Here is a 15,813-nt window from a genome sequence, read left to right as displayed (position 1 = left end):
TAATGAAAAGAGATATAAAAATTGTATCATGATTTAAATAAATTGTACATGATCGAGTATAAAATATAAAAATACTAACAATTTATAAAATATTCATAGTTTCTCTTAACAAATATATTGAAGTGCTATAATTTTTTAAAAACAAAATATTTCTTCATGCAATACTAAATATTTAATATGAAAACTATGCATGCTCAGATTGCACATGCTGGGAGGTTTATTTACATTTTTTGTGGCTATTTACTCTCTTTCCAATACCTTAAGATCCAGATGACTTTTATAAAAATGTTTGAAATATAACTAGTTTTATTGGTGTTTGTCCACAATTATTTCGGAAACAAAGAACATTACCCGTCGAAATCGAGTATCAGTAAACTTACATTTTTTTTTTTTGCATAACTTTCTGTCTGATTACAGTGAAATTTGGCACCAAGAAATTTGTAATAAGTTTGTATGAAGAAATGAAAAAGAATTTATCACTGAAATTACGTTTTTAATTATCACTTATGCTATTGAGTGAATTTGAAAGCTTGGAAGCTTTTACTTGGTTAATTATGCTATCTATATAATATATAATATATATATAATTTTAAAATGGAAGATGTTAAGGTAAATTAGCCATAATTTAATAATACATTGCTTGATGCTTTAACAAGAATGTGTATAAATCAAGCTTGGTCTACATGATAGTTACCAGTCGTATAAGAATGACTATGGTAAATAAATATGTTGGTTGGTCATTAATCAATTAATCAACGGGATCAATTTTTACTGGCTGTAAAAATCTGAAATTGAATAGTTGCTCAATTTTAATTTTTTGATATGTATGTTATAACACTTATATACACATGACTTGCTTATCCCAGATTTGAAAAACGTTTTACTCTACTCATCTTTTTATTCGTTTTAGGTAAAAGTTCTCCACATCCAAGTGTTTCCTGATGCTAAGCCCATAGACAGACTAGTTGATATTTTTATGATTTTTGATATTAATGTCAGACAATTAATTATGTATTTTGAATTGCATTTTATTTAGTAAATATTATGATTAATATATCACATGACAATAAAATATATTAATGAACTTTAATGGACCAGTTATTTTAAGTGTATATGTGGAGGATATTTTATTGTTTTCATATGGTTAATCTATTTTTAATAACACCAATCTTGAATTGGTGAATTAAAATGTTATATGAGTTTTGCCTACTTACTTTGTGGGCGACTGCCAAACTGATCACTTTTCTCCATCCATTGTTTTTCAAGAGTCTCCTTGTTCTGCTCCATCAAGCCCTGTGTAACATGCTTAAAAACTCACAAACTTTTCTCTAGACTATTGGACTTTCATCCGAAAAAAAAAAATCATTGCAAAATTTTTAAAAAATGGAAAAAAATATACATATACATAGATTTGACGTTTTATACACAAGGTTGGGGGTTGTAGGCATACGATCTAAGGGGAAAACAAACAAACTTTGAAGTACACAGTCTTAGTTGCACTTCAAAGGGATCATTCCTCGGGCAAATGTATTTGCATTCCCACCAGTAACTTACCATGTTTTCGCTTAGTAAATTGTTCATATCTAGACTTCCATATTTTTTCTAATTCTTCAGCAGTCAAGGTTTCCCAACCCTAACACACCATGATATAGTGTTTATACAAATATTTTATGTGCATGCAATTAGTACTATTATATTTAAGAGAAATCCCTTCTTCATGTATATACTTGTTTACTTTTGTTTAGTATTTGAACTACTTATAAAAAATTAAAGCTTTTTTTTTTTTTAATTGTTACAATATTAGAACATATTTACAATATTGTTTCATAATTTGGAGTCATAAATGGTTGGAATCGCAGGGGGAAGTCCTGACATGAGAATTACTAGCCAAGGATGTAATAAAAAATGAATACTGAGAATTTGTTGAAAATTTGTGATTGAAAATTGTCTACGTTATTTTTAACTGTATTTTCTATTTAAAAAATAATTTCTTTTTATTTAACTAAAAAAAAAATTTTTAAAGTTATTTTTAACATTTGGCTGCCATGGTAGAAACAAAAAGAATAAATTGTAGAGTTTAAATTGATTAACAGTATTTAGTTATTTATTTTTGTTCAGAAATATGTGTTTATGTTGTGTTTTTTTAATTTAATGAATCAGTGGAAGATAAATTATAATAATTCAGATGTTTATATCATGAGAAGAATATGACTTTTGTGATTACAATTGATTACAAGTAACATATACTGATTATGTTTATCAACTTATGACTAAATGCCTAATTTAATATAACATTGAAATGATTTTATGAAATATTAATATTTATCTTGTAATAATTGTCTGTTGATTCAATCTTCAATGAACAATTTTTTTTTTAACAATAAGGAAAAACAATATTTCTCCATAAAGCTAAATTATATTAATTAAATTGATATGTAATAGCATTATTACATATCAATTATATTAATTAAATTGATATGTAATAGCATTATTACATATCAATTATATTAATTAAATTGATTTTTTTTTCCTTAAAAACTTATTCTGGCAATATTTTAACCATTTTCTATGAAAAAAATAAATAAAATGGTATGATGTAGTAGAATCTAATACGATATTTAATAAATATGTTTTAGGTTAAATTTAAACATATTTTTACTTATGTAGTACATATTTTTCCATTGTAAAAATCTTAAATTATAGTGCGTTTTTTTCTTTACTTTAATTTAAGAATATATATGTATTTCTTTTTCTAATAAGTTGGATTATACCATCTATATTTAAACAAAATTCTGAAATTGCCTACAAACTTTGGAAATATATCAAAAATTAGAATTCTATAGCATATTAGAAAAGTACTTACGCCCTCAAAAAGTTTTTTCTTGTCATCATATGACCTTGTATCAACTCTACGTTCATATTTAGATGCAACCTGAATTTTGGGCTATGGAATAATGAAAATTAAATAAATTAAATATTTTTTCTAAATTGTAATCAATTGATTGTAAATTATGATTCAACTTACTGGATATTTGCCAGTCAAAGCCCTAAAAATAAGAGTTATGGTTAATTTCAGATAGTTTCAATAGTGTTTCAGTTAAGTTTAAAAAACTATTTGTCTTACTCTGGGTCTAAACCTTTCTTCAGTGCTTTGTGCCTAAGTTGCTGCTTTTGTCTCTCCTTCAGTTCCTTAAGCTATAGAAAGAAGCATAAGATATTACTGTAAGTTTCTTTAGCCAACCTATAAATTATATGTTTTATTTCTGTCTATACATACATCATAATCTTGACGTTTTTGCCTCTCCTCAAGATCATACTTTTCAGTTTCCAGTTTAACAATGCAATCCCATAGTTCAATAGCTTTTAATCGTAATCTGTCAATGTTTAGATTTTCAATATTTAATGGTTTAATCCTTATGCTAAGGGAGATACGTTTTTCTTCTTCTAATTGTTCCTTTGTTTTGTTCCTTTCAATTTGTGCTGAAGACAAGTTCAGCTAAACATAAATTATTAATTATTTTTCAAATTGTATTTACAGAGACTTTTTTCTCAGCCTCAATTAGTGCATTTGATAAAATGTTACTTACACCAGCTTCCTTTTTGCTGATTGTGAAGTTTGGGCCCTTGCTTTTACTTTGATCCTGTAAGTTAATGTGACATATTAATGTACTTCAAGTAGGTGCTTAAAAAATATTTGAATCATTTGACAAATAATATATATTTTAAGGTATTCACCTTAAGAGCTGCCATCATTGCCTGTCGTTTTTTTTCTGCTTCCTCAAGTCTACGCCTCTTTTCCTCAATATCTCTCTGTTTCTTTTCCTCAGCTTCTCTGACTCGCCTTTCTTCCTCTTGCTTTTTCTTTTCAGCGAGTCTCTTTTCTTCTTCAGCTCTCATAACCTATAAATCATAATATAGTATCGTTTGTGAAAAATTATTATTTTAAACAATTAATATACAATTTTTAAAGACTGTATAGTTACTAATAAACTCGGATCAATAATCATTAACATTAAGAATAAATAATGAGAAGGAAACTATTTTTTTCAGGTTTATAGAGTTTTTTGTTATTTTATCTTACATTAAGTATATAGTTTATGATTAATATATTTTTTGTGTATGTATAAACTCAATAATGAAATCCTCTAACATCCAATACAACATGTTTAGTACAATCCCATTATTTAAGTTAATATCTTGATTTATTAAGTTATTCATATTCTGTGTTTTTACTGAGGCTTAAAAAATAAAGAAGATATCGGGTTTATTCATATCTTAAAAGAAATTTTCACTGCTGATTATATCTTAGTGAATTAAATCTTCAGATGCTAAATTTCTATGCTTTTAGCACATGTCCAAAGGATGGTAAATTATGTACAAATTATAATATGAAACTTATTAATTTTTACCTACTTACTATATTCCCTAATTTCCCGACTTTATTTTAGGCCTTTTTTATTTCATCCTTAATGGAATAGCTTGAAAGCATGAAGTTGTATAAAACTGAATTCTTATCAATTTCAGGTTAATCTTTTTTTCATCCATAGTTGAAGGGGGGGGGGGCTGGTGTTATCCTCGAAAGATGGTTAAAAACTGTCAAGAAACTCAGTAGTGCATCAACAGTCAAGTCACTTGAAACTTATTACAAACCTGTTACCAGGCCTACCAATGATTCGTAATTTGTGTTACTAATCAGTTTCTTTCAAGCAGCTCCATGTGTTAAGGGATTTTACTTTACTTTACAGTAATTACTTTCAAATTAATGACAAGGATGATTTTATTTGAAAAATATATACATAGGAACATTAATGAAAATAATTTTTTAAACTTTCTTCCATCCTTATGTAAAATTAATTGAACTAAAGGAAGATGAAATAATTTATTTATTGGAAGAGATTTTTTATGTACCTTTCTTTTGGCTTGCTTTTCTTTGAGGCGTTTCAGGTCCTCTTCCTCTTTCGCTCTTTGTTTTCTCCATTCTGCTATGTAGTCCTTGAGTTGTTCGTCCAAAGCTGATGTTTTAGCCTCCTGGCGCTGTGAGAAACAGATTGGTATTATTGATGATAGTATTCTATGGAAATAACTTAATTGTATGATAAATGAGCTCTTGTTTATGTGTAGCTATAAACATTTATGTATAGTTTTTAATTTGAAATTTATGTTTTATTTTTTAGTATATCTATTTCTCATCTTTTATTTTATTTAATTATTTTAATTTATGTCATATATATATATATATCAGAATAGAGTAGTAATTAACAATATCATAATAAGTAAACTTTTTCTTTTTTTCCATCTAAATAAAGACAAAAAGTTTGATTGTAGTGATGTTATTGTATTTACTTCTGATATACCCATAACAGTACAGACAGTATTGTTATGGTTTAAATATTGTTACATTACCTTAAAATTTAATTTTAAAGTATTGAATTATTAAAAGGAGTTATTATAGAGTTTTATAAAAAATAAATAAATTATAATTATTTGGTTGATCATAATCATTTGTCAATAATCACTAAAAGAAAATTGTTTCACAAACATATTGGTATATAGTAAAATTTATTTATTATAAAGTTATTTTGTCATCATTAAAGTGTAACTTTTTGTTTTAATTAATTAATTATTAATAAAAGAAAAAACAAAAACTAAGAATTGAAATTATATTATATACTCATAAGTATATATAAACAATTTTTATTAAGTTAGTATTTTTTTAAGCTGGTGAAGAGAAAAGTGCTATCTCTGGTCTGCATTAATATTTTTTTGGTTCTGATGATGCCTGAATTAAGGAAACCTTAAGAGATTAGTTATTCACAGCTATTTGAGAGACTTAAAGCTTTGATTTATAATCTTCTAATAATAATTTAATTTTTATTTTAAACTAGAAAGTTATGAAAATTTGTGTTAATTTATAATAAAGTTATTTTGTGTACTTACTTTTACAAATTCTGGATCACCATCGCCCCTAAAATCATGAAAAAGTTTTAGAAATACAAATTACATCAATGAAATGATTATTATGAAGAATGCAGGAATAAATATTGACTAATTGGCATAGGTATTCTTAGAATATTTATTGTCTTTAATACATTAATGATTATAAATTAATATTATAAATGATTACAAATTAATATTAAAATTCATTTCTTGATAATGTATTGATTATATGAATTTCAAAAATCCAAAATATTTTTTAAATAAAAGGAAAAATGTATTATTCAAATGATTATTAGTTTTGTTTCATTTATGTACATTAAAAGAGACATCCACGAAAAAAAAAATAAAGTGAAAAAAATCAATACTATAACTGAGGAAAATATCACAAAAAACATGCAGATTTGTGTTAAAAAATTGTTGATATTTATAATTTATTTGAAAAAAAAACAAAACAAAAAACATGGATGATAAAACAGAGTATAGCAATATTGTGAACTAGCATTCATTATATTGAACATTATTTACCTTTTATGTCTTAACATATAATAGCACTGTTAATAAATAACTTTCTACTTCAGGAGTCACCAATTTGGGTGAATCCAGTTCTGAAGGTGGAAAAAAAAAAACAAATAAAAAAAAAAACAAGTTAGATTATTACCCACAAAAATGCCTTTGGTATGACTGAAATCATATGAGAATTACTATTCTCTATATAGGAACTATTTTTAAATTAAGTTTTTACCATTTCATGCAAATTTCTTTTTCAAATCATCCATGATTTGTTTATGTGCCTTTATCCTTGCAATATATATACAATTTAAATCTTGGAAATTTCAACAGTTTTTATAATTAATAAAGTTATCAAACTTTCTGGAATAATTTAAGGCAAAAATATCAAAACAGCTACTCGTTTATAAAACTTCACTTTTTATCATTAGCTACTTTATTGTATACAAGTAAATTGCTAGTAACATTTACTTACCTGAATTTCTTAGTAACTTTGTTGCTTCTCAGAAAAAAAGTTCATTACTTTTTTTGCAGTAAATAATAGGAGTTACTTTATTTCCTTTTTTATAATCTCAAGTTCAAGTTTTAGATAAAGATATTTTTTTCTTTTACTACTCCTCATTTCTGACAATTATGTTAATTGGATACATTTAACAATTCAATTTATAGTTGAAATTTGTATACAATAGATGATGCCAGAAATGATGTATTGAGTTAGCACTTTCGTATCTATAATAATATTAATGAATCATTCAAAAGAAAAAGCCTCATTGTTAGAGATGTCCATTACAATTGAAGAGTATCCCGAAATGTTTTAGTTACTTTCATTAAATCAACACTAAAATGAAGAACTTATTATAATGTCATAAATTATTCGAAATTTGAAAATCTGATCCTAATAGCTTCAAATTTTACTATCTAAAATATTTTTTAAATTGTTTTCACAGTAACTCAATATTACATTAATGATGAACGGTATCTTCACAAGATTCTGAATAGAATATACTTTTATCCCTAATATTTATTGCTCTTTTGAATTATTTGGTTATATGAGTGCATAAGGTTTTTGTTCAGAGTTGTATTTAAATTAATTAGAATATTTTGTTATGTATGATATATAAATATATAAATTGGATAATGGTGGTTTATTAATTTACTGCCTGAGGAGTACTATACTGTATTTATTTAATCAAAAGAGCTTCTTTTTTTTTTTTTTTTTTTAATAACTGTTGCTTGTATTCCTTTAAAAATAAGAATAAAAACTTTTCTGTATAATTATTGATTCTTAATTATTTAAAAAATTCTTTAAACAAGTATGACTGTTTTAGAGTAATTTATAATTGACTTATGTAATAACAGTTCTAGTTTTCAGAATAGAAATTTTTTAATGAGTTAACAGTAGAGAAAAAGTAAAATACTCTTTCAGAAAATGTTACAGCAATAATCATTGAGAGGTAAATAATTTATAAGACCAGGATTGAAAATAGGGAAAAATTTATTCCATACATGGTTTATTGAAAATCAGATCCAATTATTTAATCAGTCAAAAATTATTTTAACATATTCTCATGTTTGCTTTGTTTTTATAAGTATTATCAAAGTGAAGTAATGGAACATATTAACATATGGTATTGGTGACCCCTGTTTTGTAAGGAGATATTTCTACGAGACAAAAAAAATATGTTATAAATAAAAAAAAGTTTATGTTGAAGCTTTTTTTCAAAACTTGTTGGGAAATTTTTAATTAAGCAATTATTTTGCTATTTAAGATTATAAGCAGTATAATCATGCTCATGCACAAAATCCGGTTGAAACTTACTTTTCAGATTGTCTACGCCTATAAAGAGACAGAAAGTATATATTAGTTAAATGTTACATAATCCCTTGGAACAAATTATCATTAAAGAATAAATCATTTCAGTAAAGTTGGATTAAGCCTTTTATGATTCACCTTCATTTAACAATCATAATATCAATTAACGATGATTAATTTAAACATTTTTTTTTTAAAAGGTAATTTTATAACTTTCTCAAAAAAAAATTAATTAATTTGAAAAAAAGAACAATTATATTCATAATTGTAAACAAATTAAAAAGAAATAAATGACAAAACTGTATATGTCATGTATAAATAATAGATGTGCTTCCAATTAATTATCTATACAGTTTACATGAAAATAAATTTTGTACAAATTGTTTCATGAGGTTTATTTTGACTAAGATATTGAACATTTATAAAAAAAATGTTATTGTTACCAACAAATAAATATTAATTAAAATTATTTGATAAGGTTTACAAACTTAATTTAAAACTTCTAATTTAAAATTAACTTCTGGGTCACTTGATTGTTGATTTTGTTGATGAATCCTCATGACTTAACCATCTTAACAAAATGATAACTGATTATACTTATAAATATTATCCTTCATAATTTATAGATAACTTATTATGCACTATAATTTGTTCAATGTGGGAAGAAAAATATTTAGATGTTAAAAAAGAAAAGCTCTACTAAATAATTAAAAAAGAAAAAAATATTAATTTATAAAAAGTTTATCAGATATTGGTATGAAAAAATACATAAATATAAAAACAAATATATTCTAGAAAAAATAAAAATAAATAGCTATATAAAAATAATTATAGTTACAAAAAGTGTTATAATTAAGCAAGACTAGTTTAGTTATGTTAATTGTTTAAAAGTTAATTCATTAATAAATTAAGAATGGTGACTATATATTAGAAATGTTAAAATGATGAGATGGATTTTGGCTACCAAATTCTACAGCTATTAGCATACAATAAACTTTGTTCAGCTGCATTGACATTTCTTCAATTAATGTAAGTGTTTAATATATTAAAATTAAATTGAATTCATAACCCAAATAATTATTTCAAAAGTAAAGTTGGAAGACAAGAAATTAGTTATCAACAATAAAAAGAAAAATTATTTAACCCTGGTTACGTTGAATAATTAATTATGCATTGTTTGCCCATTCACTGGAAATAAAGCAAGTTATATCATTAAGCTGTAGAATATAACATGACACCTGTAATCCAGTTTTCATCTATAATCATATTTTAAGTGTAGATTTTATTAAAAATATGTAAAGTATAATTTAACATCTCTTTTGTTTCATTAATTATCTGTTTCAAGATATTTTAGAATTTTATTGATATAAACTTTACTAAAGCTGTTTATAGTTACACATTTTATGTGCTCATATGTGTGTTATTATATATGTTGATAAATATATACATACAGATGTGTGTATATTTATTGCCTCTGTAGCTGAAAATGTATGCACATCTACGACAAAATTGATAGATCCAGAGGTGAGAGAAAGCATGCTCCCATAAAAAACAAATTTAAATTTTGGGAATAATTTTATATTGTATCTTCAAAATTTTTATTTTAAACAAAACAAAATTTCTTTCATAATGAAATGAGTAGTTATTTTGTATTTTGAAACTCATCCCCTTTAAATTGAAACACCTCAGCTTTTGACACTAATCAATAATAGAACCTTATAAAGATTTTTTTGTTACTCCCTAAGACAATTTCTGGATCTGCCTCTGTATTATGATGAATTACTATATTAAACACCCATAATGTTCTAATAATAATCATCACATACTGGGTAAATTTTATTATCAGCAGTATTGTTTATTTATTTATTCCATGAATAAAGTCAAGGAAGCACCAAAGGAGAAAGAGGAGGATTAACTAACTAAATAAAGATTTAGCAATATGAGGAAAATGAAAATAAAGAAATATTATTTCTACGTTTCAATTACGATGAATACCAAAAGTAGGTGTGAACTAGTATTATTCTTATTTAGCATGTTTATAGATATTGAAAAAATAAAATAATACTGTAGCGATATTATTAGGTCGATCGATTATAATTAAAATCATCGATAAATTAAAACATCTGTTTTTTGAAGTGTGTGCAAAAAAGAGAGTTACGCTAAGTTGATTGAAGTGTTAGTGTGTGAATGGTTTCGTTTCTTTGCTATAAAAAAAATTGTTTTGGATTCTGTTATTTATGATTTGTTTCTTGGCCCGGGTAACACGACAATTGGTGTCAGAAGCGCGATTTTGGGTAAGAAAATGAGAAGAAACTATTTTTTTTATTGTAGATAGGAAGTGATGTATTGAGATACTTGGAAGAAGAAGAGGTTACGAACAGTTATCACACGGCCAGGCAGCGAATATGGAAGATTTGTTGTCAGTACTTAGGGAAATGGATGTAATAATCCACGATGGATGTAATGGAACCTGGCCAGGATGAATTGAAAAAAAGTCTGACAGTCAAGTTCAAGAACATTGAAAAGGACTTAGGAAGCGCAGGGAAGCTAAGGACCACAGAAAGACGATGTGAAGGAGAGGTCGGAGTGGTGCGTTATATTGGGAGCTTTGAAGGTGAAGTTGACTTCCTGGAACAAGGGGTTAAGACCAGAGGACGTATCGTGGATGTGCGATTTAAACTAGAGAGGGATGCTCGCAACATGGAATAAGACGTTTCGGAAGCCCCAGCTAGATCAAGTCTTATCAAGCCTTCAACATGCGACGGAGAGTCGTCATGGACTTCCATAATCGTTTTATTTCGAGAGGAGACTCTGAATATTATTTAGAGTGTGTATGTCAACTTCTGAGAAACGTCAGGACTTCAACTATTTTCATGACGATTTCGAGAATAGATTATGTTGCCCTCATCTGACGCAGGTACATGGAGAACGGTTCAGGACAAGAAGGCAGAATCCTGGGAAACTGATGCAGTAGCTCAGAGTGGAAGTTTCTGGACTGGAGAAGTTGATTTATGTTATGATTCCAGAGGACGTCCGGGAAAACATGGGTCTCGATATTTTTACTGATGGGGTGCGTGATCTGGACCTACAACAGAGCTTGAGATTATCAGGACTTTAACCCTCGGTGAAAATGTAGCGAGTGCCAAAGATTTCGAAGAAGTCAAGGAAGGTATATACAAAGGTATTGGAGTACAATATATTTGAAAGCATAAGGATAAGGGAAACTCTAGGAGTGTGGATAGTCATTCTAGCAAAAGAGATTATTACAGGGAAAGAGAAAGGGATAGAGACAAAGATAGAATGGATAGACGAAGAGACGATAGTAGAAGTACGGTTGATAGAGGTCTGACGATTACAGATGGAGAGAAAGAAGGAAAGGCGATAACTCTTGTCACAGGTAAGATTACAGCTGGAGAGAAAGAGGAAAAAATGATAGATATGATGAAGATAAAAAGGGAAGAGGGTTAATAGAAGAAGAACACATGAAGAAGAGAGGAAGTATATTAACAGACGTAAAGAATGTAATAGAAGGGATAAAGATAGGATATGAGATGATGAAAAAAATAAGAAGTTATGGAGCTAAAGAAAATGACTCAATCAGTTCAAGACATGGAGAACATCATAATAATGGTAAAAAAAAAATTGGAAAATCATAAAGTAGGATAAGCATAGAAGTACTTGAGACTAAAGACAAAACAAAATAAGATTTTTCTCGGTATCATAGGAAACGTATTCCAATATCTGGGATGTAAAGGTTTTGTTCGGGACGAACAGTTTTTAAGAAGGGGACAATGTAACGATGTCATCTGGTCTGTGGATTATAATTGAAATCATCGATGAATTAAAACAGCTGTTTTTTGGAAGGTGTGTAAAAAAAAAAAAAAGAGATTACCGCTAGGTTAGTTAAAGTGTTATGAATAGTTTCGTTCCTTTGCAATACAAAAATTGTTTTTGCTTCTGTTCTTTGTGATTTATTTCTTGGCCCGGGTAATGCGACAATATTTTAAAATAAAAAAAGTATTTATTGAAGTATGAGCTGTTCAGGTTTCATATTTAATTCAAAATATAAGAAAGGTAGCTCAAGGTAAAATCTACCATTGACAAAAATTGTACTATAATATTTATTCAAGGAAATATCTGGCAGGCCTACTGTCAAGGAGGAGTATTGGGTGCAAAGTCCTTGGTGTCATGGGGCTTAATGGGTTAACCCAAAAATCGTTAATGAATACTATCATTTACCTTTATCATACTCTGGCAGAATGATTTATTTATAAATAGTATGTTGTTTATAGGCAGTTTTATGTTTTCATTACAAACCTTGACTCATATGTTAATATAATTGAACGAGTTGGGCCTGGGCTCAGTTAGCAGCCCTGACATGTAGTACTTACATGATTGTGTTATTGTTTGGAAATTAAATGCTGATTTAATTTAATTTAGTCCTATGTAACATTAGCTGTGTATGATGAATATTAGTTAATCCCATTTTAAGTAGCAATATTTTTTAACCAAATAATTAATGGCCAAAGTGCGGCTTTTTACTATTTTTCAATAGTTCGTGGTTTATTGGGACGAGAAATTGTGGTTTCGATTGGAATTTCGGTTCCAACCACCTAGCCTAACATCAGACCGTGTGAACTTAATTGATGGAGGTCGAAGGGATTTTAGGTAATGTAGGTAATATTTGATGGTGAAACAAAACTTTGTTATTATAAAGCAACCCTTTAAAGGTCTTTGCCTCCCTTCTTCATGACTTTCAGCGTAAAGGGTTGGCGATTTTTTTCCCTCATACTATTGTTAAAACAAAGTATTCAGATTGTTTACTTTTGGGATGTTCCATTTACGCTAATTTTGATTTTATCTTATTTTTATTCACCTGTAACGTGATTCACTTCTCTTATTAATGTCTTAGGATTTTATTTAATTTCCCTTTTTGTAAATTAACTTTTTAAAAATTGTTCTTTGACTCAGTTCTATTATGCTATTGATATATACATTCTTTGATAATCTCTGCCCAAAATCAGGTTCTACCTTATGAATGACATCATATGAAGGCTTAATTTTCAAATATGAAAATCCAGTTACAATTAGATGCATAACGCCATTAAAATATTTTTGAAGAAATTACGGCGTAATTGATGAGATGGCGACAAGTCCTTCCTGTTATCATTTAAGTCGGTATCAGAAGGTTGGTAGGATCGCTTATTGAGAATTTGTTGTAGTATTTTGGTAATTGGAAATTGAAGATTTTTTATGGCGAAAAAAAATTGAAATCGACCAAATCACATAAAGCTCATATCGAGATTATTGATTTCGTTGAACCTGATGTAACATTAAAAAAATAAGAATGGTGAATCAAATATAGAATACTAAAATCTGATTCTATTCAATTAATGAATCTGACGACAGATTTTGAAAATGCTGGAAATCGATGTGGTGTATACGAGGGTTGGCGTTTGGCAGCGCTATCAACAGTGGTCGCTACTATAGAAAAGCCTATCGACAGTCGTTAAATTATCAAAGACATTGCTATCACACTTTTTCCCAAAAGTCTAATCTTTTGTTCTAGAAAATATAATATAAATAAAAAAAAATATTTTAATTTAAGTATGGATATTTTTTACTAATAACAATCTGTAAAAGTTTATGCATATTAAAACTTTTCAAATAAAATACAATAGTCGAATCCAACTGCAATTCTTGAATTTTCCTTTGGAAGTTGGAACTTGTCATTTAACCAATAATTCTTTGAGAATGCTTTTCTAGCTACCGGCCATTCAAAATCTATATTCTTAATTACTCTCAGAATTTCTTGAAAATATTTTGGAGTTGGTACTGCCTTCCAAATTGAAAATAAATAAGAGTTTTCGTATTTTGCGGCCGATTCATAATGGTGTTCACTGACACGCCGCCTTATAGAGTGACCAAAAAATCACTGATTTACATGATTTTAATAATCACTATCATGAATTATCTTTGTTCATTTTAACAGGTATTAGCTTTTATCCTTTGATATGTTTAGGAATTAATCATTCTGTATAGATATATTTGATCATACAGATTATAGCAAAAAGTTGGTAACTGTAATCATATCCGAGTTATAAACTTTATCATTTAATTTTATTCTGCTAACAATAAGTGTAATAGCGAAATAATTTCTATCACTAATAATTTTGATACACAAATTTTATTAAAAACTTTAATTTCCAACTTTTCAGTTTCCGAACGGTGTATATTTAGCGTATTTGTTAATAAATTAAAATAAATGTAATATTGTTAGTGTTATTTAAGAACACCTGTAAGTATAGGATTTTCATCATGTAATAATTTTTCCAGGAGTTTGCGAATTTTGAAAATTATACTAAACATAGATTAAAAATAATATGATACCTTTATATACCATATGTTTTTTTATATTATGCCATTGTTAAACAACTTGTATTTGTTTGATATTTAATATTGAAATATTGTGTGTAAAAGCCCTAGAGCAATATGTGTTCAAAGTTATATTCGACGAATTATTAGTTTATAGCAATATAAATGTTAAATAAGTAATAGAAAATATGAGTATATTAATTATTATTTATTCATTTATTTTAAAGGCGGGAATTGCTTTGTTTGAAGCTGTCATGCAGTGTTATTTTGCTTAACGAATATTCTCTTTTTTCTTTATTATTTCCAGTGAGATGAAAATTAATAGCTTAAATGACTTTTGGATGATATTTAAATTTTTTGATGGAAAATGATACAGCTCAATGATTGATTAATGTGAATGTTAACTGTGTAATGTTGTGAAGGCAGACTTTGTTTCTGTCTTGGCAGAGATTTTGAAGTCTTTTTCTTCTTTATAAATAGTTTTTAAAATTAAAAAAAGCAAAAGCACCTATCCAACGCCAAAGACAATTGAAGCATTTATATTTAAAATATTGAATATAAACTTACTCAGTCTTCTTTTGAGGCTCGGGCTCTGGTACACTTTAGTATTCCGCGAAATAAAATAAAACAAATAAAACAGAATCAAATTATATTTGTTTATTATGTGATAAATAAGTGTAATTCAATGCAATAATTTTTATCTTTTACAAAATAAATAACTCATATATTTGTAATAAAACCTTAATTAAACAGCATTAAAATAATATATTGACAAAGATACTTACGTCTCCTCTTCGGACTCCCTGAAAGATGGATTATATTTAGTTCATGCTCATCCAAGACATAAGACATAAGACATTGTAATACATTATATGCATATCTGACATGACTTGAGGGAACATAGGAGCAAATGAGGATTTATCACATAAAAATGATACATGAATCAGGGAGAGGACATTGTACTTCACAAGTTGCATGTTTTTTATACTCACGAATACTCCTCGTCAGACATGTTGGCAGTTATTGAGCAAGGGGCTGAAAGTAAATACATTTTATTAATTTTAATGTATATTTATATATAAAATGATTTAATTAACAAAGGTTAATAAACGACCTCCTCCCTTACTTCTTATAAGGGAAATGAATTTAAACATAAAATAATGTGAGTAAAGTATCTACTA

At 27.2% G+C, this 15,813-nt stretch overlaps 1 protein-coding gene across 7 annotated transcripts in view; it reads right to left on the bottom strand.

The window, feature by feature from the left end:
• TpnT (Troponin T, skeletal muscle) overlaps positions 1-15,813 on the bottom strand; it is a 24,810-nt gene that overhangs the window by 2,030 nt on the left and 6,967 nt on the right. For 2 of the 7 annotated variants that reach the window (XM_014424331.3, XM_014424334.3), the window contains exons 2-14: positions 15,625-15,667; positions 15,418-15,435; positions 15,200-15,232; positions 8,264-8,281; positions 5,938-5,965; positions 4,909-5,034; positions 3,736-3,900; positions 3,588-3,641; positions 3,278-3,496; positions 3,125-3,195; positions 3,026-3,047; positions 2,864-2,944; positions 1,215-1,293 (exon numbers count right to left, since the gene is read on the bottom strand). In XM_014424331.3, coding sequence (XP_014279817.1) covers positions 1,215-1,293; positions 2,864-2,944; positions 3,026-3,047; positions 3,125-3,195; positions 3,278-3,496; positions 3,588-3,641; positions 3,736-3,900; positions 4,909-5,034; positions 5,938-5,965; positions 8,264-8,281; positions 15,200-15,232; positions 15,418-15,435; positions 15,625-15,644 — 934 coding nt within the window. In that variant the 5' untranslated portion in view covers positions 15,645-15,667. Of the gene's footprint in view, positions 1-1,214; positions 1,294-1,554; positions 1,634-2,863; positions 2,945-3,025; positions 3,048-3,124; positions 3,196-3,277; positions 3,497-3,587; positions 3,642-3,735; positions 3,901-4,908; positions 5,035-5,937; positions 5,966-8,263; positions 8,282-15,199; positions 15,233-15,417; positions 15,436-15,624; positions 15,668-15,813 lie in introns of all 7 variants that reach the window. The other 5 variants (XM_014424335.3, XM_067053675.1, XM_014424336.3 and 2 more) reach the window with 3 other exon arrangements.

The sequence above is a fragment of the Halyomorpha halys genome, unplaced genomic scaffold (assembly GCF_000696795.3).
Source record: "Halyomorpha halys isolate HHAL.00 unplaced genomic scaffold, Hhal_1.1 Scaffold465.1, whole genome shotgun sequence".
NCBI classification, from domain to species: Eukaryota; Metazoa; Arthropoda; class Insecta; order Hemiptera; family Pentatomidae; genus Halyomorpha; species Halyomorpha halys.
Note: the sequence above shows the minus strand (reverse complement) of the source record. Positions and strands in the feature narration are given on the sequence as shown.